This window comes from Oreochromis aureus, linkage group 7 (genome assembly GCF_013358895.1).
Source record: "Oreochromis aureus strain Israel breed Guangdong linkage group 7, ZZ_aureus, whole genome shotgun sequence".
Classification (NCBI taxonomy): domain Eukaryota; kingdom Metazoa; phylum Chordata; class Actinopteri; order Cichliformes; family Cichlidae; genus Oreochromis; species Oreochromis aureus.
Window position 1 is genome coordinate 26,758,463 of NC_052948.1, and position 26,718 is coordinate 26,785,180.

At 37.8% G+C, this 26,718-nt stretch overlaps 1 protein-coding gene across 1 annotated transcript; it reads left to right on the forward strand.

The window, feature by feature from the left end:
* The first annotated feature begins 201 nt into the window (after nt 1–201).
* LOC116331014 (aminopeptidase Ey-like) lies at nt 202–20,521 on the forward strand. Its single transcript, XM_031753527.2, has 21 exons — nt 202–513; nt 2,612–2,912; nt 3,778–3,920; nt 4,137–4,273; nt 5,299–5,425; nt 6,692–6,846; nt 7,272–7,385; nt 7,479–7,622; nt 7,697–7,762; nt 8,972–9,037; nt 9,262–9,434; nt 9,639–9,715; nt 11,519–11,652; nt 11,753–11,808; nt 12,652–12,799; nt 12,890–12,981; nt 13,423–13,530; nt 16,919–17,086; nt 17,175–17,315; nt 18,076–18,157; nt 19,325–20,521. The coding sequence occupies exons 1-21, from the start codon at nt 219–221 to the stop codon at nt 19,481–19,483; spliced, it is 2,886 nt and encodes a 961-aa protein (XP_031609387.2). The 5' UTR covers nt 202–218; the 3' UTR covers nt 19,484–20,521.
* The last annotated feature ends 6,197 nt before the right edge of the window (nt 20,522–26,718 follow it).

Genomic DNA, 26,718 nt, shown 5'->3' on the forward strand with positions numbered 1-26,718 from the left:
AATGTAATCATCCTGAGGTAACTGACAGGCTTTCTTGAGTTTTGTTTCTTGCAAGAAAAATCTGTTCTATCCTCGGCAGATGACGTAGGTATTTACAATGCTACTGTTAATGTATCACCTGTTATTGTAAATGGGAGGAGAAATGCTACCCACAGCTACATATTCAATTTCACCTTTATTCAGTGTCTCAGTGTGGGGCTCCTGGGTAGGCAGGCAACATGGGGAAAGGTTTCTTTATTAGTAAAACTGTTGGGATTGTGGGCATCATCGCAGGTGTGGGAGCCTTAGCCACTATCATAGCTTTGTCAGTTGTTTACTCACAGGAAAAGGGGAAAAACAATAATCAAAATGAAGAACAAACAACCTCCAAACCCCCTACCACAACACCCATTCCATCCAATAAACCTTGGGACAAGTATCGGCTGCCCAAGAACCTGGTGCCAGAGACATATAATGTCACCTTATGGCCAAGACTGACTCCAGACCCAACAACTGGACTTTACATCTTCTTAGGTAAGGCTTTATGACTACTTTTCTCTCTTTCTCTGTAACTTTCATATAATAGACCCTCTCCCCCGGTATCAGCAAGATACCAGCATTCTTCTCAGAGGTAGAGAAGTGTGATTGTAATGCTTTTTATTAGTTTTCCAGAGGATGACTGAAAATGCATAATATAGAACAGACAATAGAATGAATAACAGTGACAACACTTTAAATGTCTTTGAAGAACATCACAGTGAGAGTTGTTGAATCCATTCTAAGCCCAACTAACAGTTGTGCACTATATGGAACAGACATTAAGCACAATACTATTAAGCACAAATGAAGCACATCTTAATGGTAAACTTTCTTGGAAAAACAGGTTGCAGTTAAACAACAGAGACAACAATACTTACAGTAACAGGAACATTTGTGGTGGAAAGCCTTAGAATGCTATAGTGAAATATGCATACAGTCTTGACATAGTTAAAGCAATGGTAAGTCCAGGTGCAGGGGCTTATTTAAAACTACAAAACCAAGTCGATGGAGGGGATATTTTATTTCTTTTAACAGCAGATTTCAACTAAAGTTCAACAGTTTCAGCCTGTGGTGCTCCAACAATGAATTGTCAGAAACTGTCAAAAATAAATGCTTAAAGCTGAACGTGAATCTAAATGTGGACTTGAATAATCAGAAATAGTTATTAAGCTACAAAACTGTTTGTCTTAAATTATGCTGACCTTTAGAAACACAAAAGACAAATACAGTTTGATACAGTTTGAAGTTGAAAAAAAGTATTAAAAACAAAATTAGTTTGGATTTATATGACACCAACACAATGCTGCCATTTTTAAATTACCGTTGCATGTGCTTTTGCAAAAATTAAAAACACATTAAAAGCTTGAGTTTGACCTTATAACTATCACACCTATGATATTAAAAACTATTAATGAAAAAAAGTTCTCATCTTTTAAAAAAGTTTAGATCTGATCACACAGGTGAGAAAATTAAATGTAACAAGTAAACAACACAAAATGAAGAAAAATAAATAAATAGAATAGAATAGAATAGAATAGAATTCAACTTTATTGTCATTGCACATGCACAGGTACAGGGCAACGAAATGCAGTTTGCATCCATCCAGAAAGTGCTTTAGCCATGATATAGATATATTACAATATATATTAGCAATAATATAGATGTGTAAGTATATTACAGAAATGGGTCTATTATGGTATGTTATAATGTACACGGTATGAAGTATGTTATGAATATTCTGTAACTATAAGTATGTACAGGGTGTAGTACAAGCTATGTACAGGCTATAAATATGAAATAAAAAAACTATACAGAAATCTGAGATATACAGCTATACAGAAATGTGAACTATGCAAGTTATAAACAGTTGTAGGATTAAAAATTATCGTATGTACAGAATGATTATTTACACAGAACTATACAGTACTGCAGTTAAGATAAGTGAGATATGTGGATAATTTCTACAGAGGCTATATAAAGTGCTAGTGGTTGTGAGTGGTGGTTCAGTCCATGTTATTATTGTGTGTTTGAGGGTACAGTTGTCCATTGTGTGTGTGTGTAGGTGGTTGTGGGTGTGTGTATGTTCAGTCCATGAGTTTAACGTGGGTCAGATGTCAGGAGGCAGAGTTCAGGAGTCTGACAGCTGTGGGGAAGAAGCTGTTCCGGTACCTGGTGGTCTTAGTCCGGAGGCTCCTGTAGCACCTCCCAGAGGGCAGGAGGGTGAAGAGTCCATGTGATGGGTGACTGGGGTCTCTGATGATTTTCCCAGCCCTTTTTTTGAAAGTGTCTGAAACTTAAAGTCCTTTTTAGGTGTGCAGCCAATTGGTTTTTTTTTTCAGTGTGCTGTTTGAATATTCTCTAGTGGCAAAAGAGTTATGGTGTTTATAAAGTTTTGATAGGTGAACTAAAGTGTATTAGCTATGGGTTGCTATTAGCGTTACCTGATGCAACTGAGTTGACATTTTTATATTTTTTGGCAACAAAATCATGGATTGGATAAACCGGTCACATATCCTAAAGTGACTGCAAATAATTTGAAGGTTTCTACGTTTAAACAACTGATTAAAGTGCACATTATTTCTTGGTGTTTCAGGCAATTCCGTTGTGGACTTTGAATGTGTGGAGGACACTGACCTGATTCTTATCCATTCTAATAAATTGAATTACACCAAATCTGGGAACCGGTTGGCAAGACTCATGTCAGTGAGTAGTGTTGAAGCCCCCGCAATCAAGTCCTCCTGGTTCCAAGATGTCACACAGTACCTGGTCCTGGAGCTGGATGGTACACTGAAAAAGGGACACAAGTATCGCCTCTACACTGAATTCATTGGAGAACTCGCTGATGACCTTGGAGGCTTCTACAGGAGTGAATACGTGGAGGATGGAAAGAAAAAGTAAGTGTATATAGTGTCAACAAACCTGGAAAACATCAACATAAGTAACAATGAAGATAGCAAAAAAGAGTACTTGTTTAATAATTACATTTAGTTTTTTGTTTGAATCATCAAGTTAATCTCTTTCCAAACTTCAACCTCATCTAGAACAACTGCAAAATAGTTGTTAAAATCAACACTTACAGTTTCACAGTTATTTCAATAATGAATTGATGAATGCTATCATAAATTAATGGAAAATTCCTACAGTACATACTTTTGATATCTTTTGTTTGACAAAAGTGTCTAAAAATAAAAATTTTACTGTCTTACAAGATAACAAAAGGCATCATGTCTTTGTAATTGAGGACTTAGTTAAACTAGCTCATCTTTCTTATTATAGTAAATTGAATTTCTTCTAAACTGGAGACATTTTTACATAAAGGGAAGAATTACATGGATAAAAGACAGAAACATCACTTAAATCTGAATTTCTCTAGAAGTTTGAAGAACAAAAAAAGTCACTGTTTGTTTTTAATGCATATATAGTTATAATTTTTTCTAAATGATGACATTTGTCATCATGCTAACGTTGATACTGAATTCGCACAAATAGGATAAACTACAAAATGGCATTAGCTGCTGGTTCAGAAATGAATCTAAGACAACTTTGGAGTCTTAAGGTTTGTTTGTTTGTTTGTTTTTTATTTGTCTAAAGCTAAGCCAGCTACTTTACTTGGTTTTTTGTTGTTGGTGGGTTTTTTGCTTATCTAGGCTAACAAAGTTTTGGGTATATAGCTATCACATCATCTGGATTTTGGTGAACCTCCATCCATTCTGTAGCACTTTCTTTACGCACAAGGCTAATTTATCTGCTTCTTGTCAGGGTCATGGCTACCACCCAGATGCAGGCTACAGATGCCAGGAAATCTTTCCCTTGTTTTGATGAGCCAGCTATGAAAGCTTACTTCTACATTACGCTGATCCATGACCGTGGAACTACAGCCCTGTCCAATGGCAAGGAAATAGGTTAGTTTGACCGCAGTGAGAACAGAGCAGATATTTTTGTTTTAAAAATAGATCTCACTACATAGTTAAACATTGAGAATGTAACACATAATTAAACAATAAAATATGTCAACAACAATAATGTATAATAACACTTTATGTGTCTAGTCAGTAATATGGTAAGAAGTGGAAAGCAATCAAATAAAAATGTTACCTCTTTATTTTATTTCTTTTCAGAAACAACTGAAATCAACCTTGATGGCCAGGATGTGCTTAAGACAGTTTTTGAGCGAACAGAGAAAATGTCGACTTACTTGTTGGCATTCATTGTCAGTGACTACGAATATATCGGTAACAGCATTGATGGCGTTGAGGTAATTGTTGTCCCATAGTAATTTTGACATTCTTTAAACAAAGTGGTTTGAATTTCCAAGAAACTTTCACAGGTGAATTTCAGTCATTTCCACAGTTGCCTTTTCTTCCGATCAAGTAGAGCAAATATGTTATTAGTAAAACAGAAAACTAATTAGTAAACGTTTCTTGAGCTCATCCAACTGAAGATACTACAGTTAGGCGGTGTCTGGATGATTCCCATGAGCCATAGCTCAAGTATTACACAGTACATACTCTTAACATACACTGCTGAGAAAATTTAAAGGAACACTTTAATCAAGTAAATAGCATCAATTCAATTTAACATCTGGCCCCCAGGAGGCCCCAGAGGCTGGGCAGGCTCGGCTGAGCCCTGAGCAAGGCAGGAATGAGAACCTCCGGGGGTTAACTAAGACCTTAAACCTGGTCTCTGGCCATGACCCAAACAGAGTTTATGTCTCAAAGGAGCTCTGTTTTGCTGAGCAACAAACAGTCCCAGAATAAACAGTCTAGAAACACACAGTGCTGGGAGTCAGCTGGCTGGGACACCAAACAATCAAGACCTGATACAGAATCCCAACAAACAAAGAGATGCTCAGAAATAAAATGATGAAAACCATCAACTAATAAATAGCTGGTCTCTAGCCGCATACATAAAATACAATTAAACAGAACAGAGATGTCCATCTTGAGGACTGTATTCCAGTCTGTATTCCAACCCTTGTGGCTTCCACAAACCAGTGCCCACACCTATGCATTTTTAATGGACTCATTCTAAGTTCATATAAGTGAGTACATAAGACATAAGTCACACTAATCAATGAATATTTGCCAGTACAACATTATTCTTTTCTTAGAACTGCAAAAAATGATTGACTGTACCTTCACGATCATAGACTAGACTGTACCCTGTACTCTTTCTATAGATTTAAGCTATTTGAAATACAGGTGTATAGAATAATGTTACTTTGCAAAGTGGTGTAAAGTGCTTTTCAATTTTATTTTGTTTTGTGTAATCTGGGTTTAGATCCGCATTTTTGCCCGGAAGTCCGCCATTGCAGCTGGTCAAGGACAGTATGCCCTAAGCAAAACTGGACCAATCCTTAAATTCTTTGAGCAGTATTATAATACCACGTACCCTCTACCCAAGTCTGGTAAGACCACCACACAATTAGCTAGACATATACATCCCTGCACATTTACAACTGCACATGATTTAGCTTCACTGTATCATGTGTCAGTACAGCTGTCCTGAAACACCAGCATGGATTTCCTAAGTCTATGAAATCTTAATCTTATATCTATTATGTACATTTAATTCGATCAAAGTCTATATTTAATAAGTAACAATACTCACATATCAAGTACTAAGTGAATACCTGATCTGAGGCCTTGTCATGAAGTAACTTTATGTTTCTTGCTTGTCATAAGTGACTAAACCCAAATAAAAGACTGTGAGAGCAAGAAAACCTATCCTATAGTGACATTAAATGACTATAAGCAAATGCAAAATTCCATTAAAAAGATGCAAAATAACATCAAGTTTTTATTTTTTGTTTGCTGTTTTTATGCAAATGGGACAAAATTTGGAAGAGATTATATTTCTTTAAAAAAATACAACAAAATGACAAAGCAATGAAAAAACAGGGAGGTATAGAAATGCCATACTTTTTCTTTTACCAGTTGATATGATAGACTTCAGCAGCATCACAATTTCTGTTAGTGTACAAAAAACAGATTCCATATCTTCTTTAAAGCAATGCCTTATCTTTATGGTGTCCTGTTTGAAGTTCATTTTGTTTCCTAAGAAATGTGCCCAATGCACCTTTCTCTGCTCACATGTGAAGTGGGGACATGTGTCTATTCAGTGTACTGATCTAATCTCAGTGGTCATCAGTTTTTGGTCTCATGTTTATTGGCATCAGGTGTATATTTATGGCAAAACTGTAAAATATATAGTTTTACAGCCCAAGACCTTGGCTGCAGCATCCAGTCAGCTCCATTATGTTCTTATCATACGCACATCTTTCAGTTGTGACTTTTTATGACATGTTATGAGAAGGTTATCTTCATTATCAATTATTAACAGGTAAAATGTGATTCTTCATCTTTATATAATATTAGCCTGTCCTATGTTGCAGGCCAAGATTTGATTTACTTGTACTTATTTTATTTTACATTTTGTTATACTTATACAAACTGATATTTATGACACCTTTGAAACTTTTATTTACATTATTTTACTTACTTTTAATTAAGTAGGTTTTTAATCAAAGATTTTTTTTTTTACCCATAGTGGATTAAATTTATATTGTTGCACTGTGATTGGATAAAGGTTTTCAGTATTTCTGCTGTTTTAAACTGGTAATCTCTTTCACTTCAAGCAATTAATCAGCCACATAATCTTTGTCCTAACACAGATCAGATAGCAATCCCCGACTTTAATTCAGGGGCCATGGAAAACTGGGGTCTGATCACATACCGGGAGACACTTCTACTATACGATGAAGCATTCTCCTCCAACGCCAACAAGGAAAGGATCGCTACGATCATTGCTCATGAACTGGCTCACATGGTGAGTTTCAAGTCCTGGAAATAAAGTTTAAGAGGATTCTTGAGATGTTGCATATAGTAATTTGGAAAACATTCATATCAACTCTCAGGTCCTAAGATGCAATTTCAGATATATTTCCAAGTAACTGGTAACTGGACTGGTTCTTATATAGTGCTTTTCTACTCTACCTGAGCACATACAGCTTGGCTGATTCACCCATTCACACCCATTCATATGTCATAGCAAAGGGTTGAAGTTCTATTCACTTCTTTGTAAACTAGTTCAAATGCCGACGTCAATTCTCACATTCCGTCAAAACACAAGCCTTAAATTTGCATTAACCCTAAGAAACAATTTCAAGCTGAGTTTGTGCTAAATAATTATTTATTGGGCTAAAACTGCCTGTGCCTCATTTATAAGTTTTGTTTTCTGAACTGTCCCTCTAGTGGTTTGGTAATCTGGTGACACTCAGATGGTGGAATGACTTGTGGCTGAATGAAGGCTTTGCATCCTATGTTGAGTACTTGGGAGCAAATTATGCTGAACCTGACTGGAATGTGGTAAGAAGTTCATTAACACTAAATTGTCTTGAATATAAGTGTTGGTGCTCGACACATGTTGTTAAGTATACAGTCTCATTTGTTTCATAATAGACAGACCTCATCGTGCTCGGTGACATCCATAGGGTGTTTGCTATTGATGCCCTGGTTTCTTCTCACCCTCTGTCATCTAAAGAAGAAGATATCCAGAGGCCAGCACAGATTAGTGAGCTGTTTGATGCTATTTCATACAGCAAGGTAAAGCCCACATAGACTCTCTAAACCAAAAAGCAAAAACCAAAAAATTTAACAGTGTGTTTTCTCCTCATCAGGGAGCATCTGTCCTCAGGATGTTGTCAGATTTCCTGACTGAAGAGGTCTTCCAGCTGGGTCTGAGGGTAAGGACCACAATATAACAGAACACAATGTGTTTCTATGAAGGTGACTCAACCAGCCAGTCATCCTTGCAGTGGTTTTTGCTGTAATGGCTCAGTCACACATGTAGCAACAGGATAGTATCTACATTGTTTTAAAAACGTACCAGAAGAAGACTAAAAGAACTGCACGCTGCATTTGCCTCAGTTAAGGTCAGTGTTCATGGTTCAACAAGAAGGAGAAAATCAACACCATATCAACAGTTAAACATCTTGCAGAAGACCGCTGTATGCAGAAGGTGATCACCAGCTCAGTCTTAGGTTCAGCAGTTGCCCGTATGTTCTATATGAGCAACTAACTTAAAGGGGGAAAACTGGCTTAAGTCACTTTGCCATCTATATTTGTATGGTACACTCCTAGTAAAATCTAACCACAGTTATAAAAGTACAATATAAAATCTATCCTACATTGCAGAGGCAAAGCATCAGGAGCGACCCTTTCCCTGTATGCAGAAGTTGACCAGCCACTCTAGATTAGTTAACTGAGCGCTCAATATTCTCAACATTCTTATTTGTTTTGCATTTTTCAGCAGGGTCATGGTTTAAAACTAGCTGCACACCTGTTGAATGACCTTTAATTTAATTTAAGTAAAATGAGGGCTAAGGGGTACATCCCCTGTCTGACCTATGTAGTCCCACCTGCTCAGTGTTCTCAGTCATGTTGGTTACTACAATTGCTGCAAAAGCACAAAACTACTCACTCAAATAATTATTTAAACTTTCACTGCAATAACTTTTCAGCATAAGTGTGTTTAGTTTTTTTCCATTACCAAATTATATGAAATAATGTAACTTCAAAGTGCATTTCCAGATTTCATTTGTCACTGCTTCAGCAACAGCCAGCATTCATATCCTTGCATCAACCTGTCTTAAGTCTTAAACAGCCCATTCATACACCAGTTATCTTTGTCAAATTACAATTTGCCCAATGGTGAGTGAGAAATATAAATAAACTAAGAAATCAGGAAGGGGGCAAATACTTATTCACAGCATGGTACATACCCTGTCATCTGTGAAAAGGATAACCCTTTCAGTGAAAAAACTTGGAAGACATTGTAGCAAAATGTTGAACACTTGTACACATTTTTTGAAAGTTTTGCCAACGCATTAATTCTTCATGTAAACAAAGCAGTATGTCTGACACATCTCTCTGTTTCCTGGTTTTTTCTGCAGTCCTATCTGACTGAATTTAGCTTTGGGAATGCAGTCTACACAGACCTTTGGAATCATCTGCAAAAGGCATGTTATCATCTCTCTGCTCTTTTTATTTGAATATTTAGTTAAAATCTAATTAATTACCACCTGTATCTAATATTTTTTCTAGTGCTTTTGAAACATCAGTCTTATGTATATTCATATATATATAGATATATATATACACATACGTATATATACATACACAGTATGTGTGTTAAAGAGATGTACTTTTTTCTTCTCTTTTTTTTGGTGTTGGACCTTCACAGGCTGCTGATTCTAGCATGTTAGAGCTTCCTGATACTCTTGATAACATAATGAACACCTGGGTGCTGCAGATGGGCTTTCCTGTGGTTACCATTGACACTGGGACTGGAAGTGTTTCCCAGCAGCACTTCCTTCTGGATCCAGAAGCTGTAGTCACCACTCCATCCCCCTTCAAGTATTTGCACTGCCTTTTTTTTAATCTTTTCCTCCTAATAGATCAAGTAAAGACCATATTCTTTACGCAGTTCTTCAATTTTTATTATTTTTTAATTTATTTTTTTATTAAATGGCAAAATGGCTACAGGCTGTTTTTAGTTAATAAAAAGCTAAATAAAGAAAAAGAAGCTGCATAAATAATGTTTCAAATGTTCTGCCGTAGTTATCAATGGACCGTTCCAATCAAATGGATGAGGACTGGCACTATGCAGAATCCACTGTGGCTAAAATCCAAATCAGGTAGATAATCCATTCCCAGCTTAAGACTGCCGGATCATTTTCAAAATGTGGTGGTCCTCTGCAGCCCAGCAACCTTTTAATCACAATCTTTTAATTATCACACAAGCATTTTCTAAGTATTGTCATCTTTGTGTTTTCACTGATTTATTTTCACCTTCTAACAATTTGCTTGTTGGAGTTGATTCTCCATTAGCAGAAACCACTGAACAATTGGTTCTGTTTCTTTTTTATATGTAAGTATTTACATTGACATTAAAATGTATATTTTTAAAATTATATTATATGACATTTAAATTCTTGTGGTCCATCTATAGTACCTTAATGTCCCTGAGATAGATGATACAAAAAGCAAACAATATGATGATGATTTTGTGTTCATAAATGAAACAGTTGCAGTCTCTTGACAGTTTAGAGAGTTAAAACTTGAACTTAAACTATCTCAAAAATACAAAAGTCACAAAAAATACAATTCAAACTCAAAATGCTGGGTCAAAAGCCCCAGCGCACTGACACAACAGCTGAAACTTGGCCAAAACTGAGCTATATAACTGGACAATTGTCCAAAGCACACCACTTAAGGTATCTGTACTTTAATTAAGTAGGTTTTTTTTACTCCCTTCATTTTTAAACAAATGTCTGTACTTTCTACTCCTTACATTTTTTAAACAGGCTCACTTGCGGATATTTATTATTTCACGTCAATACAAGACTTTATACATCAAACTGATTTGAGCCTTAATACATCAAACAGTAACACATGAAAGGCAATTCTGTTCAAGTATTAATCACCAGGTGATGTCACATAAAAACAGTGACATAGTAAGGGGTCTAAGTAGCTCGTTACTTTGTTTGGGTTTTTTTGTTTTTGCACGATACTGGAACAACTGCAGGTGTCCAGACGCTGTGGCTGTGTGCATTAGCCCAGATCAGCTGATCACAGCCTGTACACTAAGAAAATCTAACAGAGCTCTCAACAGAAATGATTGAAGTTGTGTTTCTTTTCACAATTGATTTTGGGGTTCACCAGCTGAATCCCACTTTAATCCCTGACTGTGCTCATTTTCCACTTTAGAGGTAGTCACACTCTATAATGTTGGCCTAAGAAAATCTAGATTTTTTTAAATTTTCCTTCTTTTTCTTCTGATTCAAGCTGAGGACTATTAGAATTAAAAATGAGAATAAAGTTTGTATTTCCATTTTTCGAATATTATTTTATTATTACATTATTATAGCACAAGGCTCAGTAATCTTTTCACAAAAATAGCTGGTAGAAACAAAAAGCCTCCAAAATGCTGATTTTTGCTTTCTTACTTTGAGCAAATTTCAAAGCCTGTACTTTTTTACTTTTACTTGAGTAAAGAAGTTGAATCAGTACTTCAACTTTTACTGGGGTATTTTTTTTCACACTGGTATCTGTATTTCTACTTAAGTGCAGAATGGCTGTCCTTTTGCCACCATTGGCTCTTGCAGGATCTTAAGAGAACTATGCATATTGAATACCTGCAACCCTCAATAAACTAAGGCAACTTTATAAGAAACAGTAGATCAGAATTCCTCCACAGCAAGAACCAGAGTCAAGGGATTTACAAAGGATTGCAGAGAGTCCTGTGAAAACCTTTTTTCTTTTTTCCTTTTTTACACATAACTGTATATATTTGAAACAATCTAACAATAGATTGTTGTATTGTTAATACAAATCCCAGAACACAAACACTAAGTAAATCATTAGCTTACATTAGGTAAAAGTTTACATTTATTTTGTTCTTGTGCACCAACTTTGAGTTCTGTTTCTTCACTTTCTAGAAACATCTGAAGCTATGAAAACATCAGGAGATCAGTGGGTGCTAGCCAACGTCAACATGGTTGGTTACTACAGGGTTAACTATGATGATGGCAACTGGGCAAAACTCTTAAATGTTCTGCAGAGTAATCATCAGGTAAGACGGAGGAGCCCAACACACAGTGATTATCAGTCATTATCAGTGATTATCAGTCATTATCAGTGATTATAAGCATGTCTCTTGATGTTTCTTTAAGCTCATTCCACTGATCAACAGAGCTCAGATATTGGATGACGCCTTCAATCTGGCCAGGTAAGTTTGCTGGTGTAGTCTCACATGTACATGATAACTGTTATGATTACAAGATGTACACTGCTGTGAAGCAGGTCATCTAGTAATAGGAGGGTTGGTGGTTTGATCCCTTGCCAGTCTGCATGCCAAATATTTTTGGGCAAGGTACTAACCCCAAGTTGCTCTCCACTGCATTCATTAGAGTATCAGTGTGTGTGAATATTAGATAGAAAGCAATTACATAGAAAAAGCATAGAAAAAGTGCTTTGTGAATGATTTAAGTTGTATAAAGTGCTTTGAGTGCTGAGGTAGAGTATGAAACCACTATATAAGAACCAGTCCATTTACCATTTTGTTTATTTCAGCTTTTTTATATTGGGATCAATATGACCTCAGTAGGGTTTAATCATCTAAAAATCAATACAAATAATATTTTCTTGAAATTACAGAACTGAATACCAGAATCAGGCTGTTATGTAATTGTACTTTGGATAAAATCTGCAAGTTGCATCAAACAATAAAACTTATGTTTTATTTAAAAAAAAAATGTGAACATTTTATAACTGTAATAACAATAATAATAATAATAATCTATTTTTCATATAGTGATATTAACGTGGTAACAATATACTATGAGAAGAATTAAGCCTTACTATTATTCTTATTTTCATATTACGAATTCTCTTGGGGTCCCCAGGGATCCCAGTCAGTCCATGTATTTTAAATATGTTGGTAGGCTGTGGGCTTAAATACTTACCTATCAGATATTAATTAATAGTATTTGTGGTAATATCTTAAAATTATGACAATGGAAAACATAAACATGAAGTATCTGATTAATTTTTACTATATTCTACCCCTTAGAGCCAAGATCATTTCTACAGTGCGGGCGCTTGAAACCACCAAGTACCTGAATAATGAGAGAGATTACATTCCATGGAAGGCAGCCCTTAACAACCTGGACTTTTTCTACCTCATGTTTGACCGCAGCGAAGTGTATGGCCCCATGCAGGTGAACTTCTTCCAACGACATATATATGCAAAAGAAACAAAACACAAATAAGTTGTCACATTTTCTGAGTTCTGTCTTTGTTGCTTTCAGGAATATCTCGGGAAAAAAATCTCCCCTCTGTTTGAATACTACAAGCAAATGACAGACAACTGGAGCAAAGTCCCTGATGGACACTTGGACCAGTGAGTGAAGACACATTTTAAGTTTCAACATACAGCTGACAGCAATCTAAACTGTATTCAAAAATCAGATAGATAGGTTAGACTTTTTCTATAAAATAATAATTTATGTTGTGATGTAATTGTAGAAGTTGTTCTTTTCTGGACCAAGGATACAGTTTTTTTACATGTATTATTTAAAATGTGTAATTCTACAAATTCAGTTCAGCACATATGATAGTTGGAACTTAGAAACTCTGCTACTCGGCTTATATGATGTTGTGTCTGTGAAGGTTCTCAGTCATCCAGGTCATCGTAGTCTAATGAGCTTGGAAAGAAAAGCGTCTGAACTTCTTATATGATGTTGAACTAGGAAATATCCGTATTTGTTATCCCCTTGCTCTCCCCAGTTTTTCCCTAAATGTTCTTGTCAATACATCTGTTTTCTGTTTGTCCATCCTCCAGGTATAATCAGGTGAATTCTATTAGCCAGGCTTGCAGAACAGGGATGCAGGAATGTCAAAACCTGACCAAGACCTGGTTTAAAGAGTGGATGGATACTGGCAGCAACAGGTGTGTGTCCATGTCAATTCAGGTTTGCAAACCATTATAAGAAAAACACTGCTCATAAAAATTACTAGGATAATTTTACAGGTGGAGGTCACTGACACTGACTTTCCCTGCTCATTTTTTCTAACTGTTTTTTTTTTCACTAGTTTGGATTTGGCTTGGGTCAGTCTCATTATTCGTAGCTTGAGGCAATACCTGACATACCTGAGATAGTCCATCTTCTCCAGCAAACCTAGCAATGGCTAATCAATATGTGCCATTGCCAGAAGATTTGCTGTGATTCCCAGCACAGTCAGAGGTTCATGGAGGTGATTCCAGAATACTGGCAGTTACTCAAGGAGAGCTGGACAGTGCAGTAGAAGGTCTCTGCTCATTTATGCAAAGCTCTGCCAAAGCCCTACAAAACGACCCCCAGCAGGCCACTGGCGTAAATATCTGAGCAAACAATCAAAAACCGATTTCATGAGAGCGGGCCCTGTGCCCACTGCCTAACATCATAGACCCTGATTAGCATTTGCCATAGAACACCAGAACTGGAACGTCCACCACTTTCACAGATAAGAGCAAATTCACTGTGACACAATACAGGACCCACGTACACAGGTGTTGGGTCTAACACTTAAACCTTGCTGACTCAGCGACCAATCACTTGTGTACAAAAGCAAGACCACAGCACTTTCTGTCTTTTACTTGCTGCAAGGGGAGAACCTCTTCATCTGATCTTAGCCCAACTCCAAACTCCAGCCTTCCCTCGCAGCCCTTTTATTAACTTCAGTGGTTATACAAACATCTCATTAATCATGTGACAGATAAAACACTCACATGTGAACATGTGTCGTGTGTGTCTGCGACAGTGAACATGTGATGTGTGTGTGTGGAAAACAGGTGAGCATTCTTGCTAATGATCTAATCATCTTGCACAATGACAACATATTGATCCACAGTTCTGTAACAACAGCATTGCACGCTGAGGGAAGTTTTATTCAGTATTCTTTGGTACTTTTTAGTGTGCAGCTTTCCAGCTTCCCTCCTCTCCACACCACACCATACACAGCTCTCCCGTTTCAGTGTCCCACTCAAATAGACAAGGCATGATTAGACCATGGTCATCAGCTGTCCTGGTTAATGACCCCTGATACCACAACCTGAACCCACTGCTCCACCCTTCCCCTTCAGCTGAGCCGCAAATCATACATACCACCACATACTGACATAGGCCAGCCTACCCCTCCCCACGACCGTCTGCTCCCCTGACTTATGGACCCCCTTGAACTTAAAAGGCTGGAGAGCCAGATACCACTGAGTGATCCAGGCTTTGGCATCCTTCATTTAGGTGCATCGCCTCTGTCAGTGCGCCCCAAGGTGGCTGTGGCTACAATGTAGCTTGCCATCACCAGTGTGTGAATGTGTGTGTGAATGGGTGGATGACAGGTTGTGTAAAGCGCTTTGGGGTCCTTAGGGACTAGAAAGCGCTATACAAATACTGGCCATTTACCATTCATGCCATGGAGCCACTAAAGAGGTACCCAGTGGTACCCCAAATATTGTACCTTGCGCCACACTTTTTCAGGTTGGCCTTGTGCCCCACCTGCCTCAGGGACTCTAGGACCACAGCCAGCACTGGACATGCTGGTGTCACTGTGTATAATCACATCATCCAGGTAGGAAGCAGCATATGCAGCAGCAGAGCACCAGGAGCTCGTCAACCAAGGCGAAAGGGGTAGGGTGTTGCAATGCAACCAATATCTGCTCTCTGGACCTTTGTGAGATAGTCATCATAATGGAGGAAGGTGGGAATGGTGGAATGTGGAACCTCAACTCATCTCTTTCCCTAACCAGGCTCATCAGAGAAACAGTTTCAGCTTCTCGCCATGCTTTTAGGAGATTGAGGTGATATACCAGTGTGGCTCCTCCCCTGTCATAGTCAACGTCACCCACTCCCTGTGTGACCACAAAGGGTTCTTGCCACTTGGCAAGTAACTCTGAGCTAGAAGAAGGGAGCAATACAAGCACTTTCCCTTGAGATGAAAATTGTCTGAGTCTAGCCCCTCTGTTGTACAGAGACTGCTGAGGTTCCTGGGCCTGGAGCAAACTCCCTTGTGATTACTTCCCCAATCTGTATAACTTTGCTTTCAGGTCTAGAATATATTGAATATCATTTTTAGCTGGGCTTGCACCTTGCTCCCACTTTTCTTTAATAAGGTCCAACACACCCCGCAGGTTCCTGACAAACAGTAACTTGAAGGGAGAAGAAATCCCACTACAAACAAAATAGGGTCTAACCAGTGATCTCCACTTGGTTCATCATCGTGAATAGAAGTCTTATTCAGCCACTCTGCCAGCCTGTCAGTCTGACGGTGGTAGACCCTGGTCTGAATAGATTTAATGGCAGTAATTCGTACAGTTCTTTTAGTGTGTGAGACATGAAGTGTCAGTCAGTATCTCTTTCAGGATTGTGACTAGTGTGATGAACTGAAACTGATGAGATCCATTCCAATGCGTTCAAATGGCACCTTCATTAAGGTTGGCACTAGTGGGCACAAGGGCACTTTTGAAAAAGAACACTCCAGGCAGGATGCACACCATTGGCAGCCACCAGATGCCAGGCCAATAATATTGGGCCATGATTCACTCCAGAGTTTTATCATATCCCATATGCTCTGCCATGAGGTTATAATGAGCCACCTGGAAAATCATCACAGAGAGCAGAGAAAAGCACAGACAAGCTGGCCAGCTGGTGCCAGCAGGCCCACTCTGAGGTCTCTGCAGGGATCCCCGCTATGAACATTCACCTTGAGCACATATTAAAACATAAAGACAGGATTATGAGATGTACACTCGCACAACATACAGCCATACATGTCATATCAGTATACTGGGAGGTACTGGGATGAAATCCTTGGTACAATTGTCAGATTCTACACTGGTGCAGTGAGTCCTGGGTTCCTCCTGGTGGACAACAATGCCCGGCCTTAAATGGCAAAAGTATGTATGCAGACAGTACCAGGAGGATAAAGGAATCAATATGCATGACTGGGCCTCACGTTTACCTGACATAAATCCAATAGATCCAGGGATGAGCTTGTTAGTAATCTGAAGGAGCACACGTAGAAGCAGACGAATAAGGTCATGTAGTGACTTTGGAAGTGTCCACACTTTAATCCCATAGAAAATCTTGGGAGTGAGTTGTAGTTTCAAGTTCTGAAGCAGCAGCCAATAATATCATTTAAAATGAAACTGTAAAAATTTGAGACAGTTCATTTCCTTTTCTTTTAATTAAGCAATCTTACTAATTCAGCAGGGGGATAAAATAATTATTCCCCTATAGTATAAAGTAATACTCTGTATAATCTATGGTGTACTGAAGTCTGACAATATCCTCTTTCTCTAGGATCCACCCTAACCTGCGCTCCGCTGTGTACTGCAATGCTATTGCAGCAGGTGGCGAGAAAGAATGGGATTTTGCGTGGTCACAGTTTAAGAATGCCACTACTGCTATTGAATCTGATAAACTTCGCTATGCTATGTCCTGCACCAAAGAACCTTGGCTGCTCAACAGGTACATTCATTGCTTTATTAATAAATATGCCACATTATGTAACTTAAAGTTACTATCTAGCACACATATTTACTCTTTGACTGTTCAGGTATCTGGAATACACTCTGGATCCAAACATGATCCGAAAGCAGGATGCCACTACCACCATTATCAACATTGCCAGTAATGTGGTTGGTCAGTCTCTGGCATGGGACTTTGTCAGGGCTCGATGGTCATACATCTTCAATCAGTGAGTACAACATAATACCTCTAAAAAGGCACCAGAATTTCAGTTTAGGAAGGATAGTTTTTTAAAGTGATGCTGGTGTGGGACTGATGATGCTTTTGTTTTCCATGTGATTCCAAGTTTTGGATTTAAAGCAGAGCCTGAACTGACTAGGAGACATTAGGAGAATCATCACCAGATATTATATTAAAGTTGCTAAAAATGACAAAGGGAAAGCAAATAATTTATTTTTCTCATAAACAAAAAAGTAAAATGTCTCATACTTCAGCTTGTGTAGCTTCATAGGAGCCATTACCCTAAGCCATTAGCCATTAACCACTTTTAGGTTAATGAAAAAATAATAAACAAAATATCTTCAAAAAGAAAAGATAACTGACTTTGATGTTCAGCAAGATTTTTATAAATAATTTCAGATATAGACTTCATCCCCCAAAACCATTATTACGGTTTTCTTTAATTTCTTTTCTTTTTTTTCCTCTTCTTTCCTTTCTCATAAACAGCTTGAATATCTTACAGTTTGGAAGGAATTGCACTCTTAAATGATCAGAGTATTTAAAAAAAATATCATCTATAGTATACTCATTAAATAGATGTATATATTTGTAACGAATTATATTTAATTTATGAAAACATGTAGAAGTTCAGTAATTTCTGTGAAATTACTTAAACACGTTCTCAATGAAAGAGAAGACCGTTCTTAAGTGACTAGGACATCAATTTCTGCTAACTGACGTTTGCCTTTGACTGTGCGTCCCTCTCACAGGTATGGTGGTGGCTTATTCTCATTCTCCAACCTCATCAACGGCGTCACCAAACGTTTCTCCACTGAGTTTGAGCTTCAGCAGGTTAGATATTTCTTTGAAATGACTTTTCCACAATGTGGTTTCCCTTTGGTCTCAAAGCAAATTTCAAGTATTGTTTTCAAGCCTTCCAGACTTTACAAGATGTTAATTTGATTTGAACTGAAGTGAACTAATAAGTCTGACAGGACAGGCATTTAACTGCTAGGTGATAGTGTTCTCATTACCAGTATTTAAACCTAAAGACAGTGATAACAAGATAGGTCTGTCTGGCTTATTGTCACATTGAATTCATTTTGGTTGTCATGGCCCTCCATAGCATCAAAGCGCAGTGGTCTCCCATTGCCCCAGTATTCATAATAAACAATCACTTTCGCATCTTCTGAAAACACTTTTAACATAAACAGTATTAAAATACACCTCTCATCATATCCTATTTGGATTTATTTAAACATTGACTGAAATCATACTGACAAGTTTTTAACATTGATAGACTTCTATTACCACACCACATTCAAAAATAGATTAGATGAATGAACAAACTACACATTCATTCATGCTTTTATTTCTATTCTTGGTAGTGATTATTACATTGTTGCAAGACAGGCAACAGTTAAATAGTTAAAATGACAATAAAGGTTTTGGGGGAGACACCAAGGACAGGTCAGAGAGATGAAACTGAGACAGACGGGGCCAAAGGGAACTAACATAATCAAAAAAGAAACCAAGAAATATAAAAAAAATTTAAAAAAAACAATAGGAAATCAGTACACACAAACCTGAATATGATTTATCTCATACGTCCAAGGAAAGAATCAGAAGCCTAGGACAAAACTCAAAAATACTTGGTCAGAGACCCAGGACTATGACAACTTTAACATCAACATGCAAGCATTCAGTTTTGTGCCATAACCAAGGTGCAATATTTGGTCAGTTTATAAAAAGTTAAAATGACTGTGTGCAAGAAGAAATAGTCAAAACACTAAATATGTCAGTGTGCTGCAACATTCATCCAGTAACAATAACGATAGGTTTTTGTTTTTGTAGCATTTTATTAATCACAAACAATATGTCTCATTAATAAAATATTGGAAAAAACATAATTTTAATATTTAAAAAAAGAGATGAGTGATATGAACAAAGCCATGCATTTTCAGTATATGTCTTTTGTTTAAAACTACTCACTGATTTACATTGTCTCTGTTGCATCAGCTGAAGCAGTTCAAGGCTGACAATTCCGATGTTGGTTTTGGCTCTGGGACCTTAGCACTGGAACAATGCATTGAGAAAACCATCGCTAACATTAAATGGGTTGAAGAAAACAAGAAGAGTGTTCTGGACTGGTTCACAACTGACGCTAACGCCCAATGAAGAAGCTGTTTTTACTTTTTCATCATTCGTTTAAAAATGAAAACAGAGGTTCGATCGACCTGAAAATTTTTATATTACATAATCACCTGTGGAACAAAACCGGTTTACCGAACTTTTGCTAAACTTCACTTTGATTCAAGTTGAACTAGAAAAAATAGATACTTAAAATATTATGATAAATTAAAATGATACATTAAGTACTTAGAAGGTACTTAGATCAATTATCTTTGAGGTTTTATACTTTCTAGAATTATTATTTTACAGTGTCACAAAAGCCTTAAGTTTGTGTCAGCATCTACTGTTTCTGTTTTTTATATATTTAATATCGGGATTCTCCAAAACTTTATTCTTTTCTTTTTCTCCTTTCTAAAATAAATGTTTAAAAATGTAAATAATTTTAAGCCCTATCTTTTTTGTTCTTCATATTTGTCTGAACAGTCTCAAACGAAAAAATTTGACAAAAGAAAAAGATTCACAAATTCTGACACGAAATGGAGTTACTGTGGACAATACAGATGCAACTGTACTCTGCTTCAGCACTGAAACTGCTTTTTTACTTTTTGCTTTCTACTTCTATTGCTTTATATTTTAGATGCAAATGAAGCTTAAGTTACTTCTTACTTTGCAGATTTTTTAAATAGAAAAATGTATATGAAGTACATTTAATTGTTAAACCTTTTATGTTACAGTTTCGGACAGATTATGACTTAAGTCCAAAAATGTTTTCACTACTTTAAGAAAAAGTTTTAGACTCTTGCGTATGAAAACCAAGTCTGTATCTTCTTAAAAAAAAATTTATACATGAGTAGAGAGGAAAAAAACTGTAAAGATGCCAGATTTTCATAGTGTAAACTACTGAAAATGCAACTGGTTTTCCTCTTAATGGTGAATGTATGTAGTGTAACTTTACTGGACTATACAACATGTCCTCAGATTGTATCTTTCTTTCTTTGTCTTTTTTCTGATTCATAAAGTTTCATATGTATAATTTTGCATTTCTCCATTTCAGCAATTTTCAAATAAATCTTTCACATTTTATTTTTGTGTCTGAACAATTTTATTAGGCAAAATCAGTAACATTTGATTTTTTTAAAAAAGTCTAAAAACAATAGTGGGCCAGGTTTTATTCACTGGTTACAGAGTTTGAGATCGACGGATTTCCAATGTTTTAACATATATGAAAAACTTTTTGATTGTTTTAGTGTGTTTTGCACCGAGAGGTTTGGGTTATGAACAATGCATTAACTATTTTGAGAACTCCATGAAGAGTGGTAAAAATGACATTCCTGCTCTGAGAATTCCACAAAGCAAATGAGCAAAGCTATAAGGCAGCTCTGAGGACAAAAGGTGATACAGCCTTACACTACCAAGCTATAGCTAATAAAGTAGTCAATGAGTGCATATTTATTGTGCTTGTGTATTATTAGCAGCACCAACACTGATGATGTGTTACTGGCCTTGCCCTTTCATACATGTTTGAAAGGCGTTTAAAGTAATTTGATTGGAAACAAAAATGCAGTGAATGCGAAATGCAAAGCAGGTGTTCTTGGTAAAGATAGTGCTCCATGTGACATGTGTTAATTTTGTTGACACTTTTGCTCTCCCTGCTGCGGAAGTCATCAAGAGCACCAAATTCCTTGATGTTCACTTGGCGGAGAACCTCTTCTGGTCCCTCAACACCAGCTCCATAACTAACAAAGTCTCTCTACTTCTTGCAAAAGCTGAGAATAAAGCCCATCTCCAACCACCCATTCTCACCATCTTCTACAGAGAGAATATCGAGAGCATCCTGAGCAGCTGCATCAAAGTCTAGTATGGAAACTGCACTGTATCGGATCGCAATACCCTACAACGGATAGTGAGAACAGCTGAGAAGATCATTGGACCCTCTCTTCCCTCCATCACAAGCACTTATTGCACCCCTGCAGTCACAAAGCCACCAGCAATGTGTAGGACCCCATGCACCCCTCACACACATTCTACACCCTGCTGCCTTCTGGCAAGAGGTACCAGAGCATCCGGGCCTTCACTGCCAGACTGCGAAACAGTTTCTTCCCCTGAGCCGTCAGACTACTGAACACTCAGTGACTGGGCTGACACACACATATACACACATACCTTCATACACGTCACTACCTCAAGTACTTATCTGCACAATGTCACAGACACACACACCTTTATACATTATCTCAAGTGCACAGTGCTCAGTCTTTTTGCACAACCCACGGTCATTGTTACATGTTTCTGTTGCACTGTTGTGCCTTCACCGTGTTGTGTCTGTATTGTTCTGTCTGGTGTTGCATTGATTTTTGCATAGCTTCACTTTATGTAGTCCCGTGTTGATTTTCTGTTATATGTAGCACCATGGTCTTGAAGGAACCTGTCTCATTTCACTGTGTACTGTATATGGTTGAAATGACAATGACAAGCCACTTGATTTGATGCTCTGGCTCCCTCTAGTGGTAGGTATAATAATTTTGCAGTATGGACCAGGGATTTCCCACAGAGAGCCTTCTTTACCTGCATGAATGCTGGTCTCTCTGCTGGACCACATCTGTGGCAACCTTTCGTGTGAGGTCAGTTAAGGGGCTGTTTACCTCCGTGACGTTCAGCACAAACCAGCAGTAATAATTAGCCAGCTCCTAAAACTGCCTCACCTCTTTTTTGGTTTTGGGACGTGGACAGGACGTGATGGCTGTTGTTTTCTCCACCTGAGGGCACACCTGCCTGCCTCCCAATTGGTTCCCCAGATACAGTACCTCCCTCTGTCCAACCGCACACTTCTTCGGGTAGGCTGTGGGCACGTCTACCTCAGAGACTCCAGGACTATGGTCACTCAAAAAAGTATCATCTCTGTATAAGGAGATACCCAGAAAGGTGCAGAAGAAGAAACGTGAGCCAATATCAGACCTAAGGCCACCCTCAGCTGTTTTAAATAATCATATTAACATTCTGTTTCTGTGACCTGCTATAAAAGTGTTTGTTGCCTGAGATGTGGTGCTCTTTGTTCGTTTGGGTCTTCTGAATGAGCAAAGAGACACGGCAGCTGTGTTTAACTTGAAACTTGAATTCCTTAATAAATTTAAGAAAATGTACTTTGCTCATATTTTTCTTCTCTCTCAAAAATGAAGCCAGCACTTTGCTGTACTGTGATGGATTTAAAGTAAAGAACAGTGTGTGACTGATATTATGGTCAGAGTTAGGTTACATCAAGTGTAGCAGAAATTCATATGAATTTTAGCTGATGATGCTTAGAGCCACTGACTGAATTCTACCAACATAAACAGTGTACTGTCAGTGTAGAGGAAACTCATGAAACATCTGGTTGAATTAAGTTGTGTAGATCCACAAAAAGCAGCACTCAGTAGAAATTATTGTGAGTTGTGATTCTTTCCCCACACTGAGCCATTACAACCAATTTTAGGATTCCTCCACCTGCTCAACCCAATTTAACACAAAGTCACCCTCTACAATGTAGGTGTTACAGCGCTGAAATGATGGGCCTACTCACCCCCTGTGCAACATATTTATTTTTTTGCAGAAAACTGTAAAAACAGAAAAATGTCAGATGAATCAGTTCTTTGGGCCGTACGCTGCCTCTTCCCCACTGACACTACTTCTTCTAGTGAAACTAACATTACTTTTTCCAAACTTGTAGAGTTTCATATTCACATGCACCACTTTTATAAATTGCTTAAATCACAAAAATACATCTTACTGTATGCACAAACACCATAATGAACTGTGATTACCGCTTTCTCTTGTTTTTACTACTGTTCTAATCTATTTATCAATCAGTCTTATTAACTGTATTTATTAAACTAGATCTCTTTCAAATAAAGGTTTTTCTTAACATATTTCTACAGCAATTCACATTTTTTCTTATTGTGGAGCTCACAGACTTTCAGCATAGTCTGATAACTGGATTAACACAGGCTAACAACAGGACCAACTTGGAAATTAGCTCTCTAGCTTAACATTCGCCACAAACAAGACATTTATCATCAATCGCCACTGCTGTCTGTCACCTTTAGAAAATCTGTTTTATATTATCAACCACCCAGCTAACCTGTAAAAACAGTGACAAACAGTGACAAAAACAAACTACCGTAGTGAAGCGTGAGCTACCGATGCGTACGAGACTGAGCGCCCTCTGCTGGAGGAAATTACATAACAGTAAAACTGACATTACAGTGGTCTTACCAAAAGAAAGTGTCTCTGAGCGTAAAATAAAATGGGGGGCTACTATTTTCATGTCTCTATATTTAACAGAGTGCCACATTGGCAACAGAAAACAGAGCTACATTTTTTATTTTCCTTCTTTTTCTTCAAATTCAAGCTGAGTTTAATCAGAATTTTAAAAATTAGACTAAAGTTTGTATTCCCATCTACTGATATTATATTATCATTATTTTAAATAGCAAAAGGTTCAGAGCATGTACTTTTTTACTTTTACTTGAGCAGAGGGTTCACCCAAAGTTGGATCAGTACTTCAACTTTTACTTCTGCTGAGTATTTTTTTTAACAGTTTTTTAACAGTAATATATGTACTTAAGTACAAAATGTCACCTCTGCTCCCTACTGATTGCAAATGCACCCTCACACACGACCAATCCTGTTCCCAAAATTAAGAGGTGCATCAACCGTGGGCTTATGCAACCCCATACGCCCCTCCCAGAAGCGGCACTGATGATCCTCAGGGGAGAGGCTCAGCCGGTCCAAAATCACCCACTGCTCATATCCGAAGATGGTCCTCTGTTTTATATTATATTCTGTTTTGTTTTCTGTTTTCTCTAAATGGGACCATAAATAACTAAAATAAAATCATGCTGCACTTTAAAAGCCTTTAAACAAAGGTATGGAACTAGAAATGCACTAGTTCAGGGGTAGGCAACCTTTCTGATGATGAGTGCCATCTAAAATTTCCTCAGAAGTCAATGTGCCATATGATTGCATTAGCAATAAATTTAATAATGCTCTATATGAACAGTTACACACTATATAGAACAACTTTATAGAATTATATTTGTTCGCAGATGTTGGCAGCTATCAGCGATTAGTTATCAGCTATTTTGAAACAAAAAAAAGACACTTTTTATCCATAACAGCAAATGAACTGTACAACAGAAAATACAAATGCTATTTATGGTCTCCTCACAACAATGATAAGAAAAATAAACTGGGCCAATATGGCATGTTTGTTAATACAGGGATACACATGTTAATGTGATCTCTGGTCTCCCACTCAGAGACACAGGTCTCCAAGTGTCCAGCATTCGGATTGCTACCTGAGGACACTCATGTGAGAGAAAATCTGCTCACACAGATATGTAGAGCCAAATACTGTCAATAAGGCCTCTGCAATGTTCTGAAGACAGTTAAACTTGTCAGGTAGTGATGTCCAGCAGGTGAAAATGCAAGCTCCATGAACACGCACAGCCATGGATTCCAGCTGCGTTCGTAGTTCTGCAAACTTTGACCCCCACAGAGTCGAGCTTTTCAGTTCAATCAGCTGCATTTCGATGTCACATTAACTGGCATTAATGCCAGTTAATGCGAGACAAATCCAGCTGCTCATTAAAGCTTTCTGGTTTGATCAGAAAAGAAAACATTGGTCCATACACCTGAAAGTCCCGAAAACACATTGTGAATTCTATCTCGAGTCTACGGATGTATCCATGTATTTCCGTGGTGCTGATGCAGCGCTGAGCGGACAGCTCCTGAAGCATTTGAAGTGTTGGAATGTGGAAATTTCAACATCGCTTGAAAAAACTGCCAGCTAACAACATCCCTCTTACCGGTAGGCTGAGTTATTTTTAGCCAATTACAAGTTGAATCTGGTAGTTGGGGTTGTTAGCTAAGATACCGTCATTAAGAAGCGGCACAACTAATGTGTGTATGCGAGCTAATTTGCAATGTTCACCGCTACCCCGGCCATTTATTTTTTTAATGCACCTTCTCAGATTAATTCACTGCCTGTCGTGCCCAGGGCTGGACTGGGACAAAAAATCGGCCCGGGCATTTTGACTAGAGACCAGCCCACCAGGTATTACAGGAAAAGCCATAAAGCCTTTGAATGAAAACTAACCTTACAAACAAAATAAAGTCCAACATCAGTAGCATGATAGCACCCACCCAGCAGTCTATAAACTCCGTCATGCTAGCTAGCACGCAGTAGGCTACGAGTTATTATAACTGACGGTAAAAAGTCAGCACAACGAAAATAAATTACACCTAAACTTGGTTTATATCTGACCCAGATAGACTGCAGGTCATATCTTCTTCCTGAAGTTCAGTTCACCTGATACTTGGACCGCCTCGGGTCTCTCCTCCTCCTGCCTCCCCTTTCCCTCATCCACCTGCTGGCCTCTGTGGCAGCTCCGCCATAGCCACCACCAAACAACTGACTTATTTTTACACATCGGCCAGCATCTGGCCAATCCACCACCTTATACTGTTTATACCGTTACAAAAAAAACAAAACAAAACAAAAAAAAACCAAAAAAAAAAAAAAAATCACTGGCCCATGAAAACGAAAAATCACCATCGCCAGTCCAGCTATGGTCGTGCCATCAGTTAATCCTTTGCCCAGGGTTGCAGACCCCTGCACTAGTTTATGAGATTCTTAGTCAAGTGAGAAGATAGCAAACTTTCTTGTAGTATGTAGTATGGCATGGTGTACTATGTCTGTCTTGTTTTCTAAGTAATGCAAATGTACTTCCTAAACCATTTTTCACTGTGACTGGATGGCAGCTTTACACATCTAACCTTATTTTGCATGCCTCAGTAATATGTTCTTGGCTTCAAAATTAAGTTAGAAGTGCAGTAAAGTTATGGTGAATTATGGTAAAGTATCAATACCAACAAATAGTTCAGTTCAGTGATCTTTAGGAATTTTATGTTCTAACATGGATTTGACATGCTCAAAATGAAAATTAATGAAATCTTCTTTCATTAAATGCAAGAGCAAATATCAAAACCAATTCTCATCAGAAAGGAACAGTCATATTTGAAAGTGAGGAGTGAGTGAGGAACAATCAAATGTAATCATCCTGAGGTAACTGACAGGCTTTCTTGAGTTTTGTTTCTTGCAAGAAAAATCTGTTCTATCCTCGGCAGATGACGTAGGTATTTACAATGCTATTGTTAATGTATCACCTGTTATTGTAAATGGGAGGAGAAATGCTACCCACAGCTACATATTCAATTTCACCTTCATTCAGTGTCTCAGTGTT